Source organism: Maniola jurtina, chromosome 7 (assembly GCF_905333055.1).
Source record: "Maniola jurtina chromosome 7, ilManJurt1.1, whole genome shotgun sequence".
Lineage (NCBI taxonomy): Eukaryota > Metazoa > Arthropoda > Insecta > Lepidoptera > Nymphalidae > Maniola > Maniola jurtina.
In genome coordinates, this window is record NC_060035.1 from 7720462 (window position 1) to 7743747 (window position 23286).

The 23286-nt window shown below is 37.4% G+C and overlaps 1 protein-coding gene and 1 long non-coding RNA gene across 3 annotated transcripts in view; both read right to left on the minus strand.

Annotated features, from left to right (window-relative positions):
- Positions 1-23286, minus strand: part of LOC123867012 (cyclin-G-associated kinase) — a 32802-nt gene that overhangs the window by 3379 nt on the left and 6137 nt on the right. Inside the window, exons 6-19 of one of the 2 annotated variants that reach the window (XM_045908846.1) lie at positions 8741-8969; positions 8545-8662; positions 7571-7789; positions 6808-6971; positions 6072-6155; positions 5707-5812; positions 5277-5434; positions 4480-4688; positions 3768-3803; positions 2788-3077; positions 2341-2500; positions 1649-1871; positions 768-975; positions 60-221 (exon numbers count right to left, since the gene is read on the minus strand). In XM_045908846.1, coding sequence (XP_045764802.1) covers positions 60-221; positions 768-975; positions 1649-1871; positions 2341-2500; positions 2788-3077; positions 3768-3803; positions 4480-4688; positions 5277-5434; positions 5707-5812; positions 6072-6155; positions 6808-6971; positions 7571-7789; positions 8545-8662; positions 8741-8969 — 2366 coding nt within the window. The remainder of the gene's footprint in view (positions 1-59; positions 222-767; positions 976-1648; positions 1872-2340; positions 2501-2787; positions 3078-3767; positions 3804-4479; positions 4689-5276; positions 5435-5706; positions 5813-6071; positions 6156-6807; positions 6972-7570; positions 7790-8544; positions 8663-8740; positions 8970-23286) is intronic. The other variant, XM_045908847.1, reaches the window with a different exon arrangement.
- On the minus strand, positions 18813-20874 carry LOC123867018. Its single transcript, XR_006796311.1, has 2 exons — positions 20626-20874; positions 18813-20252 (listed from the first exon to the last, which is right to left on the minus strand). It is a non-coding gene; the product is annotated as an uncharacterized LOC123867018 (long non-coding RNA).

Below are 23286 nucleotides of genomic sequence, written 5' to 3' on the forward strand. Positions count from 1 at the left end.
TGCGCCATGTCCACGCGTGCAGGGAGCGGAGAAGCGCGCGGATATTGCTGTAGAGTTACCTTGTCCGGATGTACAGCGAGACATGCTTTCCGGTAGCTGCGCTTGACGTCCGCGGCCGACACCAGCTGCGCCATGTCTACGCGCGCCCAGCGACACTCGTCCCACACCACAGTGTGCAAGGAGCATAGAAGCGCGCGGATGTTCGCTTTCTTGCCCTCAGTCTGTAAAATATTCAGTTTAAATAAATAACTATTTTTATTGCTAGCAAAGTTATCCATCGCACAGATCATTGAATCGACTTGTCTTTTCCAAATGAATAGGTCTAAGTACACTCCTCCCACAAAGGAAGTTTTAATGGGTACACGCCCTGCAAATGGGTACACCACCCAGCATAACCCGATCTCATCCTAAAGAGATCGGGTATCTTAAGATCCCCCTCTCCCCGTCAAAAAAAAATCTAAGTACTGGTGCGCTTGCAACTTGCATTAGAAGAATGCGCTAGCTTCCCAGGTGTAAGCCAACGCATGCGTCAAACCCTGTAGTTTACACAATAATACACGAACTCTCTCTCGTTTGTGACGCACACGCAACACGCGTAACTGTAATCTAAGTTAATAGGTACATGCGTCGACGCATGCATTGCTTCCGGCAGCTTAGATGACGGCTGACCTCAACGCAAACTGAAAGCACACCAATGTAGTTAGACCCATTGGCCTATCCAGTGCATAGTACAAAAGAGATCATCGCGACTCGTGTTTGTTACTCACCCAATCGAGAATCTTTAACTTATCCGGATCCATTTCCTTGACCATCTCCTCCTTCCTCATCGCGTTCATGGTCCGCGGGCCGGCTTCGCGCTTGGCGAACTCGTAGCCCTGGCTGCCCAGTAGGTCGCCGAACACGTCCGCTGGCTTCTTGCCCTTGTCTTCTTGGCCGGGCCCGGTAGGCGGCTTTGCTGTTTCGAAGTGGGTTCGGCTGTATGAAGAGTGTAAATTCGTTACTTTCTCTTTGCATCGTATTCCTTATTGTTAAGGGCTGTGACCCTTTTCTATAATTTATATAATGGGAAACGTTTTCTTAAAATAATAATACGGGGAATTTCCGAATCCTTCCGCATACGATTCGACTAACAGAACGATATTTCAATTCTTTTTTTAAAAGGTTGTTAACAGAGGTTAATGAAGCATGGTGGAATCGAAACGGCCAAATTTGGACAGTTCGAACTCAAAGTTGGTCCAACCCATCCAGTTACTGACCGGGGTCAACGTCTCATAAGCAGCGTATCTTTAATCATCAAATCAATCACTTTAAAACAGTAACACGACCTCATCTCATCGGCGGAGAGCTACAATCGGCTACGGTTAGCCGGTTGTAGTTCTCCGCCGCGCACTATTAGCACAAGAGGCGAATCAGCTCGGAGCGTGCAGGTGCCAGACAGGAACCACACGGGAGCAGCAGCGGGGATCTCGGCTGTGTAAGTGCCCAAGGAGAGGGAGGGAAACATACAAAGATAAGGAGACAAGGAGGAGAGATAACATAGATATTAAATATCTATATATTATAAATTTTATAATGGAAAAATAAGAAGAATATAACCTTGAGGTTAGACATGGGGCCATACGGGTGATCGTTTAACTCTAGTCTATACCTGTAATCGGGTTGATGCGCTGGCGAGCGCGCGGGCGTGTGCGGCTGGTGCGCGGGCGTGTGCGCGGGCGAGTCGCGCGGCGTGACCAGAGGCGTGGCCTGCGGCGTCACCAGCGGCGTGGCTGCGGGCGTCGCGCTGGCCAGCCCCGCGCCCAACATGCCCAGCTCTGCAAACGGGTCCCGTTTGTTCTGGGATTGCTCCGTTGGTATACTTTGTGGCCGCACTAAAGAAAATCAATACATATACTCCTATGCTAATATTATAAAGAGGTAAAGTTTGTTTGTAGGAAATAATCTCTGGAACTACTGAACTGAATTTGGGAATTCTTTCACCATAAGTAGGCCATATTATTATTCCTGAGTAACATAGGCAACTTATTTATTTTAAAATTAGAGAAAATTGTAACAAGCTACCTAAAATAAAAGCTAGCTAAAAAGTTGTCAAACATTTGTCATGCAATCGGCAGTGGTGTCTGTTTGGTTCTACACTTTTAAACGGAACGAAATGAGGTCTAAGATCGGCGCTATCCCTTTACTTGGTTTGTTTATACTGATGTGACTTGCACAAGATGAATAAATTAGTTTTCTTTCTTTGTTAACGCAAAGAACAACGTGAAAAGGAACGTCTTAACCTGTTAATTTAGTTCATTGTAGAATTTTTTATACAACCGAATAGGCTACACGTAAATTTACCCTCTTCTTTGATCAGCGGAGTCAGCAATGGCTCTTGCTTGGGCAGCGGATCGTTCAACCCGAATGGATCGAAGGTGAGAGGATCGCTCGAATTCACGACGTTTGACGTGGAAGGTGGCGGCGCGGGAAGGTCCCCGAAGATCGACTCCGACGAAAAAGGCTGAAAATATTTTGTCTAAATATATTAAAAAACCTTAATTATTAAAAATTTACAAAACCTTAATTATTAAAAATTTATATCCATTTTAGAGATGTAAGCTATCACTGTATCAAATAGATGGTGCCCAGGACTAAGACATTCGGTAGAAATAATGGTTTTCAAAACTGATGCAAGTTATGTCTGTATCAAATTGCATTAAAGTCGGCTAAACAGATGGGCCATGAAAAGCTAGCAGGCAGAACGACAGACAGAAACACTTTCGCATTTATAATATTAATATGGATTACCTGTGGGTTCTCCGTCACGTTGCCAGTGCGACTCAGGAAATCGCCGAACGATTCGTCGGCCGGTTTTTCCATCATGCCGAAAAAGTCGAATGAGTCTTGACCCTTCAATTTTTCACTCGCTGGCTTGGATTCCTGTTGAGATTGTTTTTCCGTGGCGAGGTTTAAGAAATCCGCTGTGTTCGTAGTAGGGCCCTGTGTGTCTGTGTGCGGGGGCGGCGGGCGGTGCGGAGCGGGCGGCGCGGGGCGCGGGGGACGTTTCTCGGGCTCTTTTGGGGGATAGTCCGCGGTAACTGTGGATCGATGGAATGGAAATGCTAGAACAATAGTCGTAAAAAACAGATGAAAAAAAATGATTCCGACGAAATAAGGAACTCTTCTTTTTTTGAACTCCGTTAAAAAAGATGTCAGCGCCCGAATTAAGAATAGGGGGAAAAATCCGTTAAGTTGTGCTGTCATAGCTAGAAATATATTTTTGATATATTTTCAATGGATTTTATAGAGCTTATTATAGTTATATAATGTCGAAATACATCAATAATTATGTGCATTGTCATTTTCAAGTGACAGTTGTCAAATAGGCAATAATATGGCCTTCCTATTCTTATTTCGGACGCATTAATACACGACGTATGACGGCAGCAGCAAACTCAAACAACTCCATCAATATTGATATAGACTAGTTATTTTGTATCGTTATTTTTCATTTTAGTGCGGTGATGATGATGATAACTTTTTGTCAATATCCCAAATTCAATAAATCTCGTTCCAGATATTTTCGTGGATGATTAGTGAAATCCAAAAATTATAACTAAGAAATTGCTATGCAACATGCAAGAACTTAGTTTTTTTTGTGTAAGTAGAAGCTAAAAAATAACAAATGTATTAGAAAATATGGGTACACTTGAGTTAGGACAAAAAACAAGACATCAATAAAATACACACTATATCTAGATCTACACATAAATAGCTACATAACATACTTGAAGAAGGCAATGGTGGATTTCTTCGTAGACTAGCTGCATAAATACATAAACATACAATTTTAATTAACAATTAATTACAATACAACGAGCTTTCAAGCATCATAAAGTACAAAAACGTATTCTAGCTATTACTGTACAATATATTTTTGTACTAAAATGCATAACATTAATAATAATTATTATGATAGAACAAAATAGTAATCCCATTTTTTCACCTGGAACTCATCATTAAGGGACGACATGTTAAGAATGTTGATTTTTAACTGATTTATAACAGGCCGGAGTTAGGGGTGCTTTTCCATCGGAGTCATTTTTAATTCAGATACAAGTTAGCCCTTGACTGCAATTTCACCTGATGGTAAGTGATAATGCAGTCCAAGACGGAAGCGGGCTAACCTGGAAGGAGTGTGGCAGTTTTTATTAAACCCATGCCCTTTGGTTTCTAAACGGCATCGTACCGGAACGTTAAATCGCTATGCTTTGCCGGTAGGGTGGTAACAAGCCACGCCCGAAACCACCAGACTAGACCAGAAATTTAGAAATTATAAAATTCCCGGTAGGGGTTTGGAACCCCTACCGGGAATCGAACCCGGGACCTCCCACTAAGACCACAGCGCTTACCACTGCGCCTGGGAGGTCGTCACAATCGTTTGATATGCACTGTCATAACTACGTCACACATCCCTCGTAAAACGTATATATAGCTTACCAAAGTTGTCAATGGTCTCATCTCTCTCCAGCGTCGTAGAGAACAGCACGTCCGGTGTCCGAATGGGGAAGGAGTGATCTTCCTCCCAGATGTCGCTACGCGGCTTGCGTCGCTCCCCGTTCTGCACCACGAGGCTGATCACCACCGACACGTTGGAGGAGAAATGCTCGTTCACTGCACTTGTTTCGTCTATACCGTCGATTTCTGACCTGAAACACCCATTTAATATAAATGCAAAAGAATATGTCTGCCTGTCCGTTATCTTTTCACGGCATATCCGTTGAACCGATTTAAGAAATTTCGTAGAGATAGATCGCATTTCGGAATCGGACATAGGCTTCTTTTTATCCCGGCAAATCAAAGACTTCCAACGTAAATTTGACGACGGTCAGGACACGCGCTGTGGACACTTTTTCTTTTACTCTCTACAGGCACAACCTTGACCACGATCACACCTGATGGGAAATGATGATGTGGCTTAAGATGGGACGCGTTTGCCTAGAAGGTACCCACTTAACTTACCTTATGCCCGTTTTAAAGATACCCGGATTACATTAGTAGGAAACACAGATCTCGGAAGAGTATTCCAAATCCTAGCCAAGCGTATAGGGCTGGAAGCTCGCCCGGAGTCTCCTTTACATTTTTCGAAACAAAATCGGAACGCTTCCAATCACACTCTCCAAAATATATTCAGCCCCAGTTGCTGGTGGGTACAGCACGCGTCGCCCACCAACTGTACTGTCCAACAGCAGAGCTACCTGATGATAGACAAGAACGGATCACTGCGCAGTTGGTACCTGGTGAACTTGATGACATGCTGGTCGTAGCGCAGGAAACCGGTGTGGAAGGCGACGGCCAGCATGGGCACGCGCTGTAGACGCCCCAGCTGCTGGCGCGCGTGGTACAGCACTACTGTCACGTCACCCACCACCGTACTGTCCAAGGGTAGAGTTACCTGATAATGGACAAAACATGTTTCTAGTTCAGAAATCGATGATATCATTCTAATAATGTAACATTTACTTAATATTTAAATAGGGAGACTCGAAGAACGCTTGCCTTTCTCGAGTTAATTGCGTCTTAAACACACTTCTTGTTGACCATATGCGATCTATGTTATGCACTAAAAGTTGACGAATATTTTTAATCGAGTTTCAGGATACAGAGGATGGTAGAAGTCTAAAACTGATAATATTATTCGCAAAATTTACTTTATACTATTTATACCTTTCCTTCAGCCATGTTGTACATGTGCATACTTTCATAACTTCTTAATGGAGGTGAGATCAGTCTATCTTCATTGAAAACTTCAAGGAACGGCCTGCAGCCATCTCTAAAATACAAAAAATGACAAAAAAGTAAATCAGAATATAAAAATATTTTCAATTTCTTTAAAATCCTGGTCACGCACACCGCGACGGCAGCCAGTTTAAAGCACGTCACACTACGTAGCAACTACGCAGTGTAACTTGCTTTAAACAGTTCCTTGTACCATGTGCAAGTCTTTAGGAGATGCTGTTGCCAAATGTAATGGCCGTTATCCTTCGCTGCCGCCACGCATTGTTTGACCAGGCCTTAATAATTATACATACCTCGCTTTAGTAAACAGTGGCACGGGTTGTACGGTAAGAGAAACCAAAGACACAGGCCTAAAATGCGGGAGAATTGGTTCTGGTCTGAAACAATACTGCAAGCTGTATCATATTATCTCGAAAGGTATAAAATATCATCTTACTAAATGAATCAATTGCGAATTTAAACAAAGCAATCGGGATAATATGATGGAACAACCCTCGATTATTTTATGAGACTCCATTTGGAAAGGGTACGCAAAAAAAATTCAGTCATCCTGTTTTGCGCTTCCACTCATGTCTCGCGATACATCCTAGCACCGTCCTTAGATGAAGGCGCCCATTGTATATTTGGGCGAAAGATTGGCTTCTCATAGCATGGGGAATCCTAGTTTGGAGCAAGTGACTTTGCTATGTTAACCATGTTTACTTTTTCTTAGATTTTTTTATCATATAAAGATTATGAATTACTAGCCGATGCCCGCGACTTCGCCCGCGTGGATTTAGGTTTTTCAAAATCCCGTGGGAACTCTTTGATTTTCCGGGATAAAAAGTAGCCTATGTGCTAATCCAGAGTATAATCTATCTCCATTCTAAATTTCAGCCCAATCCGTCCAGTAGTTTTTGCGTGAAGGAGTAACAAACATACACACACACACACACACACACACACAAACTTTCGCCTTTATAATATTAGTGTGATGAAAACGCAAAGTAGCGTAAAATACACATCACACAATCACAAGTTAATATCTACCTAATAATATTGCTTAGATAGTACAGATATCGGAGTTGACTGGGCGGCATGTTGATGGGTGCCCTCTTCACGCCAAATATCTGCAGGGCATCTTCCGGCACCGTAACCAGTTTCGCGTACATTAGGAGACCGCACAGCAACATACAGGATCTCGATTTACCGTCCTACGAAAATGAAAATGATTCTCTAAGGCAAGTCAAGCGAGATCAAACTCGAATGACTTACTTTGAGGCATTGAGGAGTCCCTGTCCCTATTATCTTACGTTGATAGTTGTTACAAAGGCAAAGCTACTTGTAAAAAACTGAAACATGCGGGATATACGGTCAAACTAAGAACAAGAATGACTTTGGATCATGTTGGGACGTCTTAGCTGGTATTTTAATTCAGTATATTTTTAATAGATTTTGAAGGAAGTACTAAAAGTTAGAACGAAAAAAAATCGTTTTGTTATTTACCTGTGCAAAATGTTTTCTTTGCACACCGTAAATTGCAGGCGATAGTTGACAGATAGAGATATCTCTATTGACTTTTAAGTTTTTACTTTAAATGCATTATTATCTAAATAAATATTTAAAAAGAAAAGTGTTATCTCATCAACGCCCAGCCCAAACCTTTGGAACTAGAAACCTGAAATTTTGCACAGAGGTTCCCTTTATAATGTGGACAAGGAATAGGACTGGATTTTTCGAAATTACCACGGGGGCAAGTCCTCATGCGATTGCTAGGTAAATGAAATAAACGAACATAAATGGAAATGTTTACCTGACAAGCGATCACAAGTGCAGATTTGTCGTCCTTCCCCAAATACTGGTACATGTGCTGTAAGAGCGCGTAGTAGGGCGCGAGCAGAGGCGCGCGGTGCTCGTCCAGGGGCCACAGCGACGTGTCCGTGACGAGCTGGCGGCGCGGGAAGCGGGCGCGCGCGTCGTGCACCGAGTACACGCAGTACTTACCGCCCGGGTGATGGCTCTCTAGGTACATCTGTTTCACAAGTTACTCACATAAGGGACTGGATATAGCAAGCGCCCAGGGCGTGCACACGCGAGAAAAGATACGTCCAGATGCTAAGGGGCTTAATGATACGGAGACAGGAGAGACAAAAGGAGAAGAGATAACAACGAGAAGGTCAGCACGAAGTAACGCAATGCGATTCCGTGCTGACCTCGAAGACAACTAGAGATTGTTTTAGTCCGTGCAAGTCGGACAGAAGGCAGAAGATAAGAGGTTTCTTTCCTTCGCAGAAGAAAAAAGGGCATGCAGACGGGACACTGTGAAAACAAAATGTATGCCATTCTATGGAGCAAAACATGCGCGCGGTGGACGTTTATTGTTTTTCGTTCCATTGAGTAGCAGACATTTCGTTATTTTGAGGGTAGGGTATATCTGAAAGTATGCTACAGAACTATTTGATCGAGTTCCACCCTCGCCACTTCACTATTGAATCGGCGGCGGCGGCGGTAATCACTTTACACCAGGTGACCCGCCTTTCTCGCTACTTTTTTTTTAAAATATAGTATTTACAGCGTCACGTACGCGCGTGCAGTGCACCTATTATGTCAATCCCAATCAATGTAAGAGAATGTTAAACTGTGACCCAGTGTCGATCAAAATAATTTATACCTATTGGAAGGTCACAAAGATATATTTAGTTTCATATTAACTAATAAGTAATAACTAAGCTAACCACCGCAAACTCAAAGATTCAACATTAGAAATAAATCAAAGGCGGAACTTACCCTCACATCTTCAATATGATTAGTTTTATAGGCACTCTCCAACAATTCCGAGGGATAAGACATCACTATTACACGACTTGTTATATAACTTATATCCAAATCTGCGCGCGCTATGGATCTAAAATTTAAAAAAATCCAGTGTAAATACTAACGCCTCATGTAATTTACAAAAAACAAAAATGTGTCGGAAACTCACTGTTGGACCGTGTGCATTACTTTAGTCGAAGTATCCTTTAAGTTTTTCAAAAAACTTCCAGCGCCATCTTTGATTGAAGAGAAAAGGCCTCCAGAAGTGGGCGGTGCTTGTGGTAGTGGCGCGTGGTAGTGCGGGGCGGCGGGTGGGCGCGCAGGCGGCGGCGGGCGCGCCGGCTCCGGCGGCCGGGGGTTGGCTGGCTCTTGGCTATTCGGTACCGCTTCTCTGTTCACTGAAATGAAAAGGGGATGTTAGTGATATAAAACCTGAAGTTTTCATCATCTGTTATGTCACGTCCGAACTGACAGGTCTCACCTTAAAACAATGTAACTGCTTTGAGATTGCTGGACAAGTCACGTTCATATCACAAGTATTAATAGATGAAGAGAAGTGTATTCGGAGCGCGCTCCATTCAAACGGGATTTGATTCTCAACCAATCAAATTCGATGTAGACACATTCTACAAATTAATATCTGTGTCTGTGGTTTCTCAGATCTCAGTGAAAATCTTTGAGTCCGTTGTATGTTTGAAACAATATATTTTTACGTGAATCTGACAAACACAGCTATTAGCATAGATGAAGATTCGTTTAAAAAAATAATGTGTAAAACGTGTCTACTTCATTGAGTTGGATTGGTTAAAAGCAAAATAGAAATCAAACTCGGTTTTTATAGAGAGTGCTCGGAATACACTTCTCTTAAAGGTTGAATTTTTATTCATCTGTCAGCCCGCACGCGGTTTTAGTGCGTAAAATTGTCACAATCTTCTTGGGCTCTGATGGACAAACTTACGCAACAGCAAATTTTAAGATACCTAGGCAGTGTGCGTTTTACTGCACAGGTTAGTCACTAGAACCAATAGAGATTTGCAACTGTAAAGGATAATAGGTACAGAGCAAAATAAGCGAACCCGGTCGGGGCCGCTCAGGTCGGCTTTGTCACAGAAAAGTCGGCGGCCATTTTAGGAACGATATGACGCGGCTTCATATCGTTCCTAAAATGGCTTCAATGTAACATATGTTTTTTAACAATCCATTATTTAAAAAAACATATTTATTTGCCTATACCTACCTATACAACGAGACACGTTGATCCCGTTGATCTGTGCAAGTTAAAATTAAACTTAAAGTGACAAATATTATCACTAATTTTATTTTTGATAATCTATTCATTTTTAACTCTTTACAAGAGTTAAGTTAATGATCGTTTTGAACAACTTCGTTCCATACCCATAAATGATGTTACTTCTCCTTAATTAAGATTTTAAGTCTAGAGATTTAAGATGCGTAGAATTGGTTAAATAAATCAAAAATAATGAAATCATTAATAGCTGAAACTATTAAAACAAGAGTACCACAAATTCAGTGATAATAGTGATGGTTGCGTTTAAGTCATAATATATATTGGGCATTATAACATAATAAATTTTCGAAAATTATAAACGAATTGTCTTTTAAGTCTATATTTATTTCTAAAATTCAATATAATATACAAGTTTATAAATTATTTACTAGTAGTAACAAAAATATTGCTATAAGTTATACATTAACAAGTATTTAAATTAAGGCCTAACATTTGTGATGGAATAATATTACTTTTAGATATCGCTCAATTAGTGGCTATTGCATTAATGATATATCTGTTATAAGAATAGCTAGTGTATATATCACCTTAAACAATTCCTATTTAGCTATTTATTTCGGAAAATATATTATACCCTTCAGATAATCTCTCTTAGGATATTATATTCAATTTATATTATTAAATAGAACAATATATAAATACAAGTACATACATTATTCATGTAAAAGTTGAGTAAGTGGAATGTTTGTAAGCTAACAATACAATAAATAATAATTTTAATGGCCAAACACGAAAAAAGAATGAAATGTTTACTAATCTTTTCTATACAAAATTTTATCACAAATATGTGTCTTAATAAAAAAATATATAAATACCTATAAATGAAATAACAGCTTTACAGTACTTTATAGAAGAGTAATTTTAAGTGTGTATTATATTTAATGTTTCAAGGAGACATTTCACACATTGTGGCAGCACATCGCTTTACTAAAAACCTGAAAGTGTGGCTGATACTTTTATACACAATCTCTAAACTAAAATAAATTGATAGGTCTAAATTTCTCTTTTTCGCAGAGAGCACTGTGAAAGGGATAGCAATACATTTAAATCTATCATTTTAGTTTAAAGATTGCGTACAACAGAATTAACCACAGATCCCATTATCTGCAAACATTACCAATCTACATGTGAAATTCCTAATAGACAGGCAAATAATGCACAGCTTAAACAGGCGAGTCTAGAAAGATGAAATTTTCCATAGGAGTTCCTTATAACGTAGATGAGTACCTACCAACTATGGATTTTTACAAATTCATCCCCTAAGGGTCCATTCACATTGGAAGCGAGTCGAAACTACGCGACAAAAATTCACGCGCATTCGCAATTTTTTTCTCGGTAGAAAGTGCTTTACATGTTGGAAATAGAGGTTAATATGCTATGTAAAATTTTAGAATTTCGCTTAAATTCACTGCCAACGTGAATTGACTCGAAGTGGGTTATATTTAACCTCCTTAGGGCCCCTCCGGAAACACGGTTAGTCTGAATAGTTATATGTATTAAGTATAAAAGTTATTGATGTATGTTTATTGTTTGAGTTCGTTACCTATGCGTTCGCATATTGATCATCCGATTGAGTTGTAACTTTACAGTTATTGGGACATTTCTGGCATAGTACTATCAACATCTTCTTTTCTTGTTTAGTGGCTTTTTGTAGTGCCAGCCCAGACCATCGACATACAGGTAAGAAGGGCGCAAATCGCATTGCAACGCATACCGGGCAATATCAGCAAGTAGATATACCTATCTCATTTTCGCAATATTATCCTTACCTATTTTAATATTCACAAATTGTATGTTGAAATTGAATAACAAATAAAATATTATGTCAATTTAATATTGCACAAAAAATAACTATTTCGTCAAATTATCATTTGTCTTCTTTTTTAAAGCAGCACTCATGAAATTACCTTTTAAATCATAATATTATGTTTCACAACCTTTTCAATTCAAACGATTTGTCGTTTGACAGTCCTAAAATAAAATGTTTTTTTGCAGCAATTTTTTTTACGCATGATTATTTTATTATTAAAAAAATTCTTTTTTAAAGGTAATATGTTAAAGTTAAAAGTTTAATAAAATAAAAATACACAAAGCACCCAAACCTGCAATATACGCTATCTGCACCCAATACTGTACAGTGGCATGCATGTTATGTTATGTGGGGCGCCAGCCAGGTAACCTCCCAGTGTGCCTGGATGCTGCTGGTCCCTTTTGGATGCGTCCGAGGGGAAGAGCAGTGTTCGGGCCGGTGCGCCCCGGTAACATGGCTAATAATTTCTCTTCGGAGATATTGTTGGCTATGGCTAATGACCTGGCAGGGGGGGAGGTTTCTCCGCGTGTCCCTCTGACTAGCAGAGGGCACAGTGGATGAAGCGGAGGATGGGACGCGAGCGACGTGCACGTCCCAAGGTCGGGGGACGCACTTCGTTGGTGCGTCCCGTAGGTGCGTCGATGGGGACCGAGCAGGTCCCCGGTGGAGGGTCTGCCTTGGCAGACGTCGCTGGCTGGGTCGCGGTTGTTTGCTTCGGCCGTTCCCGTGACCCAGTCGCCAGGCGACGCGCAGTAGCGCCGCTGGGGTTTAGTGGGTATTCCGGTCGCCTCTCGGCCGGCGAGTCCCACATACCCTCCCTCCGGGGGGGGATGCGTAAATGCATTCCCCAGCGTCAACAAAAAAAAAAAAAAAAAAAAATGCATGTTATGTACCTATTACATTTAAGATTTAAAAATTACATCGTAAAATTGGCTCGTGAGGGCGCAGGATGGGAGGGTGACAGTCGACGTAAAAATCAAGGAACTCAACGTCGCTGTCACCCTTCTACAACCCGCCCCACAGCCCAGAAGACGTCTCATCATTTAAATAATAGCCCTCCCATCTAACTACACTTGTTTTAAAAAATGGGCGGTTTTGATTTTTTTCTTTAATTGGCAATAATTTAAAACTACAGAGCTTTAATGTATAAAACGTGTTGCCGACATGAAATAGCTTGATAGAAAGGTCTGGTCTCAATACCATGAAACAGGACCTCTTCAGAAGAGGCAAGGATCTGCGACATAAGGTTCCACTGAGCGGGACTACCGCTTTTTAGTGAGACAAGCGTTAAGGAACTCCAAGAGTATCTACCTATGTAGATCTAGAAAAAAATAAAGTAGAGGGAGCTCAAGATAGACTATAGATGGTGAGGAGAAGGCTTCTAGCTGCCAACATACGCAGTCGACCAGCTAAGGCCCTTAAGTTACTACGTGAGCATCGGATTTCCCGTTTGAGATTTGCAAGAAATTGTGCATCCTGGACACAAGTAAACAGGAGTAGAGTACTTTCTCTGACGAAGCTCTGATTTCACTATGTAGCGAGCACCGAATCCGGCGGGTGCAACGAAGACCAAGAGGACGCTATGCTAATACTGTGTTCTGCAGAAACCCATTCTAAACAAAACCACAAACGAAATTGTATAGCACTTTTCCTACATAATTTAGATGTATAGTTTCTTTGAATGGATGATAATTTTGTATATAATGCGTACAAAATGAGTTCTCACGCACCATTTTAACTTTATGTGTCAGTCGTCTTGTCGAAAATACGATTTTAGTCCTTATTTCAAAGGTGAACCGTACTTTTGACATGACATTGACATATCGAGTTAAATTAACGCGTGAGAACTCGTCTTGTATGGACTATACATTTTTGACTATAGTGTTATATTTCACTTTATACATAACAATTAATAAAATATTATATGGGTTAAAAGCGGGAACAATTTCAATCCTGAAGAATAGTATACCTAGTTTGCAAGTTGTAACAATCTTTAGTGGTGTTTTTGTCCACATGATTTTATTAAATACTGTTTTGTTTTTATTTAAGTAGATGATTTTTATGTAGTTAATACATAGTAAAAAGTCAAAAGCTGATAAAATGTGCTTTTAAAATGGTAATTAGTAATATAATTAAGTATTTTATTTATCAATTAAAAACTAATCAAAAGATGTAATGGTAACTAAAAGACTATCAAAATTCTAAGCAGCAAAGTAAAATTATATATTTGTACCTGTGTATTAATTAACCCCCTATCTTTATTGTATATAATAAAATTGCTGAAAACCGTAAAAACCTAACAAATTAATATTTTAGTGTCTTACATAAAATACAAAAATTTAGACTAATTTAGCTGGAAAATCGCAATTTTTATAAAGGTTTTTTTATTCAGATGGCTGTACTCTCACCTGGTGATGATGAAGTCTAAAATGTTTTTACTTTTTTTTGTTAGATACGTGGTTATACAAACAGATGGGCAGTAGATAAAAATTATATCCCCGATTATATCCACTGATTTCTATGACATCAGTGGATATAATCGGGGGATATAATTTTTATCTACTGCCCATGCTAGCCGGGCGGTTGTCTTTCTCTCTATTGTGGTATTTCTCTCTCTCATGGTATTTCTCATTGCTTAGGGTTCGTGACATCTATCCGTTAAGGGTTTTTTTTGGTTAATAATACACATATTATATTTATAAAGACTAAAGATATTTTAAGGCAAATATGTAGGTATATTACACACCACTAATTTTTAACTACCACAAAAAAATCAGCTTAATCATAATTCGATTAGGTAGGTAAGTAGTTTAAAAAATTAGGTAAGTGCCCTAAAATATACATAAAAATAGGTACATGTGAGGAACGCCATTGTCATGCCATTTCGTCATTCGTAGCGTAAAAATAGTGTCGATACATTTATTCATATTTTCAGAACAACAGAAACTTTAATAACTTTGTAAAATGAAAGTGAAAACATTCGTTTGGACATTTAGAACAATATCATTCACAATAATAAATAATAATTATTACAAACCTCTTCTGTATTCCCCTTAATTTTTTTGTGGTAATTAAAAAATTAAGATCATGTATTTGCTAGACAACTTATTTAATAATTTTAAACGCACTTGGTCTGCAAAACCTATTAAACAACTATGATTTAAATAATAAATACAATAAAATAGGAATACTCGTGGTTCTTAATAATAATTATGGAAATCAAAATAAGTATAGTAGGTACGCGACAGGTTGAGATGGCAAAAATGATGAATACTGTACATCAAAACATACAGAGCCTCACCGGCAAAGATAGCCAAAATTTAAAACTAAGTAGTGATACAACAGACAAGCACTGTATTATTAATCTTGTACACCAAAATATACAGGGCTTGTCTGGAAAAGAATATGAAATTGAACTTTTTATAAAAAAATTAGATATTGATATTCTATGCCTTACTGAGCATTGGCTCAATAGTTATCAATTAATTGTCAATCTTGGAAATTATTCATTGTCAAGTGCGTTCACAAGAAAGAAGGCTATCCGCGGAGGATCTATGATAATAACCCGCAACAACATTAATTACAAGGAACGAAAAGACATTCTTAATCTTTCGGTCGAACGCACTATTGAGCTGTCCTGTGTTGAGCTGGAGCGATATATTATAGTTTGCGCATACCGACCTCCTTCAGGTGACTTTTCTCTGTTTGAGGACGTCATGGAGGAGGCACTGAGGCGGATATGTAGGTCATCAAAAAAATTATTGATTTGTGGAGACTTTAATATTGATATTTTACTTCACACCTCCTTTACAGATAGATTACTTAACTTATTTAAAAGTTTTAATTTAGAAAACATTTTTGTTGAGCCCACACGTGTAACTGCAACTTCAGCTACTTGTATTGATAACATTTTTGGTGATTGTAAAATTATTAAAAAATCCATTATCACCAATCTTAGATCCGACCACTGTGGACAAATGATATCTGTTCCCAGCTGTCAACTAAATACAATAAAAGTAGTAAAGTATAGGCCAGTCACTACAAAAAAAGTAAAGCAATTCAAACATAATATTTTATTCACTTTACCTTCACTTGACCTTACACAGGGTGGTCCGGATGAACTGTATAATGCTTTTTTTAACTTAATAAATTCCCAATTTAATTCTATTTTTAAAATCATAGAAAAAAGATTGTTTAAAAATCTTAAATTTAGCGAGTGGGCTACTGTTGGCATTTATAAAAGTAGGAATAAGCTGTTTGACTTGTATGCAGAAAAGCAATATAATTTTACTCCAGCCTTTGTTCAATATGTAAGAAATTATTCAAAATTATTTAGAAATGTTTGCATACAAGCTAAGTCAATTCACATAAAACGAAAAATTATTAATTCAGATAATAAAATAAAAGCAGCTTGGGAAATCATCACAGATGAAACTGGGAAACATAAAATGGAAAATAATAATAAATTGGAACTTAAAATTAACAATCACATTACTGACTCTGACATAGAAATTGCAAAGACATTTGAGGACTTTTTCCGAAACATCCCAGTTACCACTACTAGTTCCCTTAACTCGTCGCCAACAGAAGCCTATAATCTTCTTAGGGGCAATGTTTCTGAGTGCAGTGTACTATTTAAGTTTGAACAAATTACCCCACATGATATTATTAAGGTATTCAAATCTTTACAGTACAAAAAAACAGGAGACTTATGGGGGATATCAGTAAAAGTAATCAGCAATATTATTGATATTGTTGCTCCATATCTTGCTCTAATTTTTAATAAGTCCGTAGAGTCAGGATCCTTTCCAGATCTTATGAAATACAGTAAATTGATTCCTCTTTTCAAATCGGGCAGTAAAAGTGACCCAAATAATTACAGGCCAATTTCGATTCTGCCGACTTTTAGCAAGATATTTGAAAAAATTATGCTCAACCAACTGCTCCTGCACTTTAACTTGAATAAATTACTTCACTCGGAGCAGTATGGTTTTACTAAAGGACGATCAACAATCGATGCGGGCGCAATGCTTTTAAAGCATATATTCGATGCGTGGGAGAACTCACAGAATGCCGTTGGAATTTTCTGTGATTTGTCTAAAGCATTCGACTGCGTTGAGCACGAGACTCTCTTAGCTAAATTGAGCTATTATGGAGTCAAAGACACTGCGCTTAGTCTTATTGCGTCTTATCTCAGTGATCGTATACAAACAGTATGTGTAAATGATGTGAAGTCATCCGGATCAGCCTCATTAATGGGTGTTCCTCAAGGCTCTATCCTAGGTCCCTTCATGTTCTTGGTATATATAAACGATCTACCATATTTTGTCCAAAATACTTGCGATATTGTACTATTTGCTGATGATACGTCTTTGATTTTTAAATTAGATAGAAATGAGAATAATTATGACGATGTAAATAGAGCCATATCGCAGGTCACTCACTGGTTTACTGTTAACAATTTGCTTTTAAATGCAAAGAAAACCAAGTGTGTCGAATTCGCACTGCCCAATACCAAGACGACAAATAACATAAAATTAATGATAAATAATGATATGTTGAAAGTAGAGGAGACCACCGTGTTCCTGGGGATAACTTTAGATGCAAAGCTTCAATGGAACGCCCATATATCAACACTTGCTGGCAAACTCAGCTCTGCTGCTTACGCTGTTAGAAAGATTCGACAGATAACTGACGTGGAAACTGCAAAAATTGTATATTTTGCCTATTTTCACAGTATTATGTCTTACGGAATCTTGCTATGGGGTAAAGCGGCAGATATTGGAAAAATTTTCGTTTTACAAAAAAGGGCAATACGCGCAATTTATAATTTAAAACCGCGCGATTCACTACGAGAGAAATTTAAGGAAATAGGTATTCTTACAGTAGCTTCTCAATACATTTACAATAATATAATTTTTGTACGACAAAACATCCTCAGCTACAAAAAAATCGGTGATTTCCATGACAGGCCAACTAGAAATCGTAATAAGCTCGCAACTCCTACGCTCCGCCTCAGAAAAGTGGGAAGGTCATTTGTGGGAATGAGTGTAATATTTTATAATAAAATTCCACAGTCAATATTAGACTTGCCTTTACCAAAGTTTAAAAAATCCATTAAAAGTATGCACCTGGCAAAAGCATATTACACAATCGAAGATTATGTAAATGATAAAAAAGCATGGATTTGACTCGCTCCAGCAATGCGCGGGTCTGCAATTGCTTGTATAGTATAAAATATTATTGTAAATTGCACAATTGAAAAGAGCAACCGCCGAGTTTCTTGCTGGTTCTTCTCGGTAGGAACGGCATTCCGAACCAGTGGTAAATTATTTGACGATTCAAAAGCACTTGTAAAAGTTTATTTGAATAAAAATCTATTCTATTCTATTCTATTCTAATCGGAGTATGAGGCGGGGGGACGCCCCCCCTCCCCAGCTAGCGCGGGCACTGGGAGGGTGAGCGGAGCGTTTCCACCACGGTTGTCATTTTAACCTGTCGCGCACTATACGCATATACAACCAAAAAAACTTTTGTTTCGTTTAATTACGATAGTACCTACTAGTTATTTCTGTCTTTCTCGTGGAATGTTTTTTTGTATGTAAGACTAATTCAATCTTTCTTATTATTGTCTAGTAGTTTAATCTAATAACAAAGTACATACAAATATACAAGTATTTCCTATCTCTAACATTCTAGATGAATTAGACGAAAGTCAACAAACAAAACAACCGGCCAAGTGCGAGTAAGACTCGCGCACCGAGGGTTCCGTACTCAGGTATTTTTCGACATTTTGCACGATAAATCAAAAACTATTTTGCATGAAAATAAATAAAATAAAATTCTGTTTTAGAATGTACAGGTAAAGGCCTTTCATATGATACCCCACTTGGTATAGTTACTTTGAAAATTGAAAATACTAATTTGTGCATGTACACAATTTAATTTTTTTTGGTGATAACCACAAATTCACGGTTTTCGAATTTTTCCCTTTACTTGCGCTATAAGATCTACCTATCTGCCCAATTTCAAGATTCTAGGTCAATGGGAAGTAGGTACCCTATAGGTTTTCTTAACAGACGGATAGACAACAAAGTGATCCTATGAGGGTTCCCTTTTTCCTTTTGAGTTACGGAACCCTAAAACAAACAAACTATAAAAAACGAATTATGTAAATGTAGTTTCTACATTGTCCTAGAGACAATTCATTTCGTCAACAGCCATATCCAGAAGCTATACTATTAAAATATCACAACACGAAAAGCCGAAAATTTAAAAATTAACATACCTAAGTAATATAAAATAGCATGTTATACATATATAATATAAAAGCATTTAATCGCGCTGTTCAGTACCCATACAGCAACTGTTGTACAGTAGCTATTCCAAAAATAGTACCGAAATAATTGCCTTGTTTGACCTCTTTTATTCAATGTCAAGTTAATGAAAATTAATTAAATTATGACTACAACCCGCACCTAAAAAACCGAAATGCTAGTGGCGATTTGTATATTCTATTGTATAATATTATGTTACCAGAAATGTATGTACTTAATCCATCATCCATATCCATACTATCCTGTCTGTCTGTCAGCTTTTCATGGCTCATCCGTACAGTCTTGGACTGTAGTAATACAATGTGATGTTTTGTATAGCGATAGTTTATGGGGCAAACATTAATTATTAAGAAGAATAATTAAATAAATGTCATTATTTTCTCTTATTTATAACATAATTTATTATATTAACGTCACGATGTACGGAAGACGATTGATGACGACACAAGGCATAAACGAAAAATATTAAGTATTTCATTTTTTTTAAATAAAGTTCGGCTTTGTCCTTTCATTCAGCTTCTGAATGAAAGAACGACATAACGACTTTTCTGTTATAACAATATTACGTTATTTTTTATACTTAAGTTTTTTAGTATTATTTAGGAATTGCATAGGTACAATGCTTAAGAAATAGTATTAAAAAAGTTTTGACAAATTATTATTAACTATTCAACACATTTACCAAATTGGTTCTGCATTGCGCTATAAAAATCCTAAGTTTCTTGCATTTCTGGTAACAACTTCTTTTACATACACTACGGATGTTTCATAATATGTATGAGTAAACAGGCCTTATTGCCGCCATTTAGTTGCTTGGGTTATACGATACTACGCTAAGTTAGATGGAAAAAAACTTAATATCCAATCTATGTATGGCCTGGCCGGCCGTTTGCTTTGACAAAAAAAAATTACGGAAGATTAAAATATATGTTGAAAATTCTAGGTGTTAAAAAAAAAGATTCGATGAATTGAGAACCTCCTCCTTTTTTTGAAGTCGGTTAAAAATGTTATAACCTGTTATCGGTCTTTGGCACAAAATGTAGCAGAAGACAGTGCGGTATACCTAATAGCGTATAAATACTAATAAATAAAAACAATACTCATCATTGCGAGCATATCCATTATCTCTAGCAAGCTTTCAAGATGCGAGTGGAGTCCAAGGATTCATGCGCCACGGGTCATTTAAACGAGAAAACAATCGGGCACCCAAAAAAGTTGAAAACACCTAAAATGAAAAGAAAACGTGATATGCATGGAGATAAGTCAAGGCGTTATTTTGAAAGTCACGTGCCTTTAGATTAAGATAATTAAAACAATATATCGCTTATTATCCATCAGCGATTTAGTTGTACCGGCAATTTTGGCACATTGTTCAGAAACCCGAAACGCTCCAATTTGCACACAATACGAAATATATTTTATTGAAGTACTTTTTAATTAAAAATTTTGGATACTAAATTACAAATTTTATTTACTGAAAATATAACAAACTAAAGGCATGAAACTTTCGGCTTAAATAAACAAACATGCAATGATGTAGCTCATTCTAACGGAACAAACAAAAGCTTCAACTAATAATATAAGTAATAATTAAATACATGCAAATCATACACAAAAGTTTTAGCCATATGGGAATTTAACTAACGGAATTGCAATTTCTGTAGTCAGATACTTATTTAATCAGCCTATTAGATAACAAGACAATTTATAAATCATTCAATTAGTAACCTACCTAATTAAAACACTTATCTATATCAGGAAACCTTGATTTTGTGATTAGATAAATATAGTAGAGAGATACGTGCAAGAAAACGAATAACGCAATCACAACTTTACTATCGATTCACGTAAAAACATACCGCAATCGTGCTTGATGTTACTCCCAGTGCCTTATTGTTAATACAGAATAAGCAGTCCTTTACCATCACCATTACAATATCACAGTAGGAGTGTATGATTTTTTTAATAAGAGTTATAACTGGTATGTTAGTAATTTTAATTTCAAATGTCAAAACAACCAAATTTTGCCAATAGCTGTAAATTCAAAGTACAAAAAATATTGAGAAGTATTTGTAATGTGAAGATTAAGAATTCAATATTGATATTTTCAAGATTTTTTAGTTTAAAAGCAGTCAAGGGACGTTTGGCCTAGTAATTGGGACAACGGCTGTAAATCGCTGCGATTATTAAAAAACGTTGACAAGTCGGTAACTGGATGGATGACTCATGACTGACTTTTTAGGTCCAACTTAGCATTTCCGTTTCTTACGTGCTTCGGAGAGCATGTGTCTGGTCGGTCCCGTTATTACTAATATATTCCGATATAATAATAATTGTAAGTACCTAAGAGTCGAAATCTCGTTCTCTAAAGCAAGGTTGTATGCGGAAGGATTTGGTTATCCACCGCGTTATTATACCTACCAAGAAAACTCCTACCATTGTGATTAATGAAAAGGAGCAACGATCCTCAGCAATGAAGAATACGACGCAGAGAGAGAAGCAGTCAAAGTACCAGAGCATTATAACTCGTAGCTTTAGTTTTAAGTTTATGTTTATGAATTTTGGCATGCAGATAGATATTATGACGTAGACATCCAAAAACCATTTCTTAGGTTTTTGAAAATTCAAACCCTAAGGAGGTAAAATAGGGGTTCGTGTATAGTCCACGCGGACGAAGTCGCGAGCATAAGCTAGTCTTGAATAAATGCTTTAAGGTTTGAATTTGATTTTAATATATTTCGACAATGAACACCTACCTTAACAGTTCATTTTCATATTATGTTCTGATCATATCTGGGCATGTTTCTGCTTTAGGGCTTGTCCTTCCTTGCCCATATTATCTATTAGTAAAACTGGTACCACTCTCGCAAAGTTGATTAGGTACTCTGCGAGAGTGGTACCAACATGAGAGTGGACATCAGAGAAACCCAGACTTTTTCCAGGACCCAGAGGAGAAGAGTTCATACAAGCCCTAACATCTAGTTAAAACATTAACCGTGCAATGGTATCTACGAGCTTAATCATTTGTAACGATTTACAAAGAAATAATATCAATTACCTGTAAGGTACAGTTATGTTGCGTAGTTTATCTAAAAACAAGGCCATACTTTAATAACAACTAATAGTACTTATAGATTGGCAAAAAAATTTGTCCATTCATTCCAAGATACTTGTTTGGCCCCTCTCTATTCAGGTTTTAACCGATTCTTAATATAGCAGATAAACTACTTTTTAAGGAATAGTATAGTAGAAGTACAAATGAACTCAAGGCGTTGAACAAATGTGTAATTTTAACTACGTATTTACGTATTATGTAAATGTAACAACTCAAATGAATAGAAAATGAATATTTTTACAAGAAAAGTCTGAATCAGAAGTCCTAAAGTAGTCTTTTATATGATTGAAGTTACAGATAATATTTCAAAAATATATTAGGTATATTACCTACATAAGTTCTTTGTAAACATTCTTGAAGACACATTAGAAATTCTTCATCTTTCCTATAAAACATTTCGTAAATGTTAATAACATAATACTGTGAAATTAGTAAGCGTTATTAATTAATGTTACCTGAATTGTTAGTGCAAAATGCTAGCTTAAATTTCAAAGTTACCCTTAAGTTTTCCTTGAAATCCATTCAAAAGTATTCCTCTTACATTGTTACTCCATGAAGTGTCTTATAAATAAAAACAAACCAATAATGATAATATATATCAGTTTATTTCCCCTTTACCTTACATTAGATATAAATAAACAAAAATGAGTTATGAATTGATTTAACACATCGAAAGATTGCCGTTAGCCCAATATTTGTATAAGCGACTAAATGAGGACAAAAAAAATATGGAAACACGTATTATAATGCTCTCCATATATTTCCTAAATGTAATATTTCTAATTTTATATTGTCTTCATAAATCCATGATTCATGTTATGATTTGTACAATTAATAAGCTTATATTATTTAGTATTATAATTTTACCATCGACTAGTAATACACAAATAGAATGTGAGACACAGAGCGAATCCATAAACTTTTAATAGTGCCGATTGCAAAGCCACCTATTGTTAGTGCACTTCTCAAATATTTTTGTTTTCCCAGGTGTTAGTAGCGAAAAATAAACGACCAGATGGTAATGGATATGGTACTTATTCGGTTGTACTCAATTTCTCTAAATAAGAGTCAGTAATGACAGATCTAAATGTAGTGCTATTTCTTTCACAAAGTCCCCTACGGAAAAACATGGCACTACTCTAGG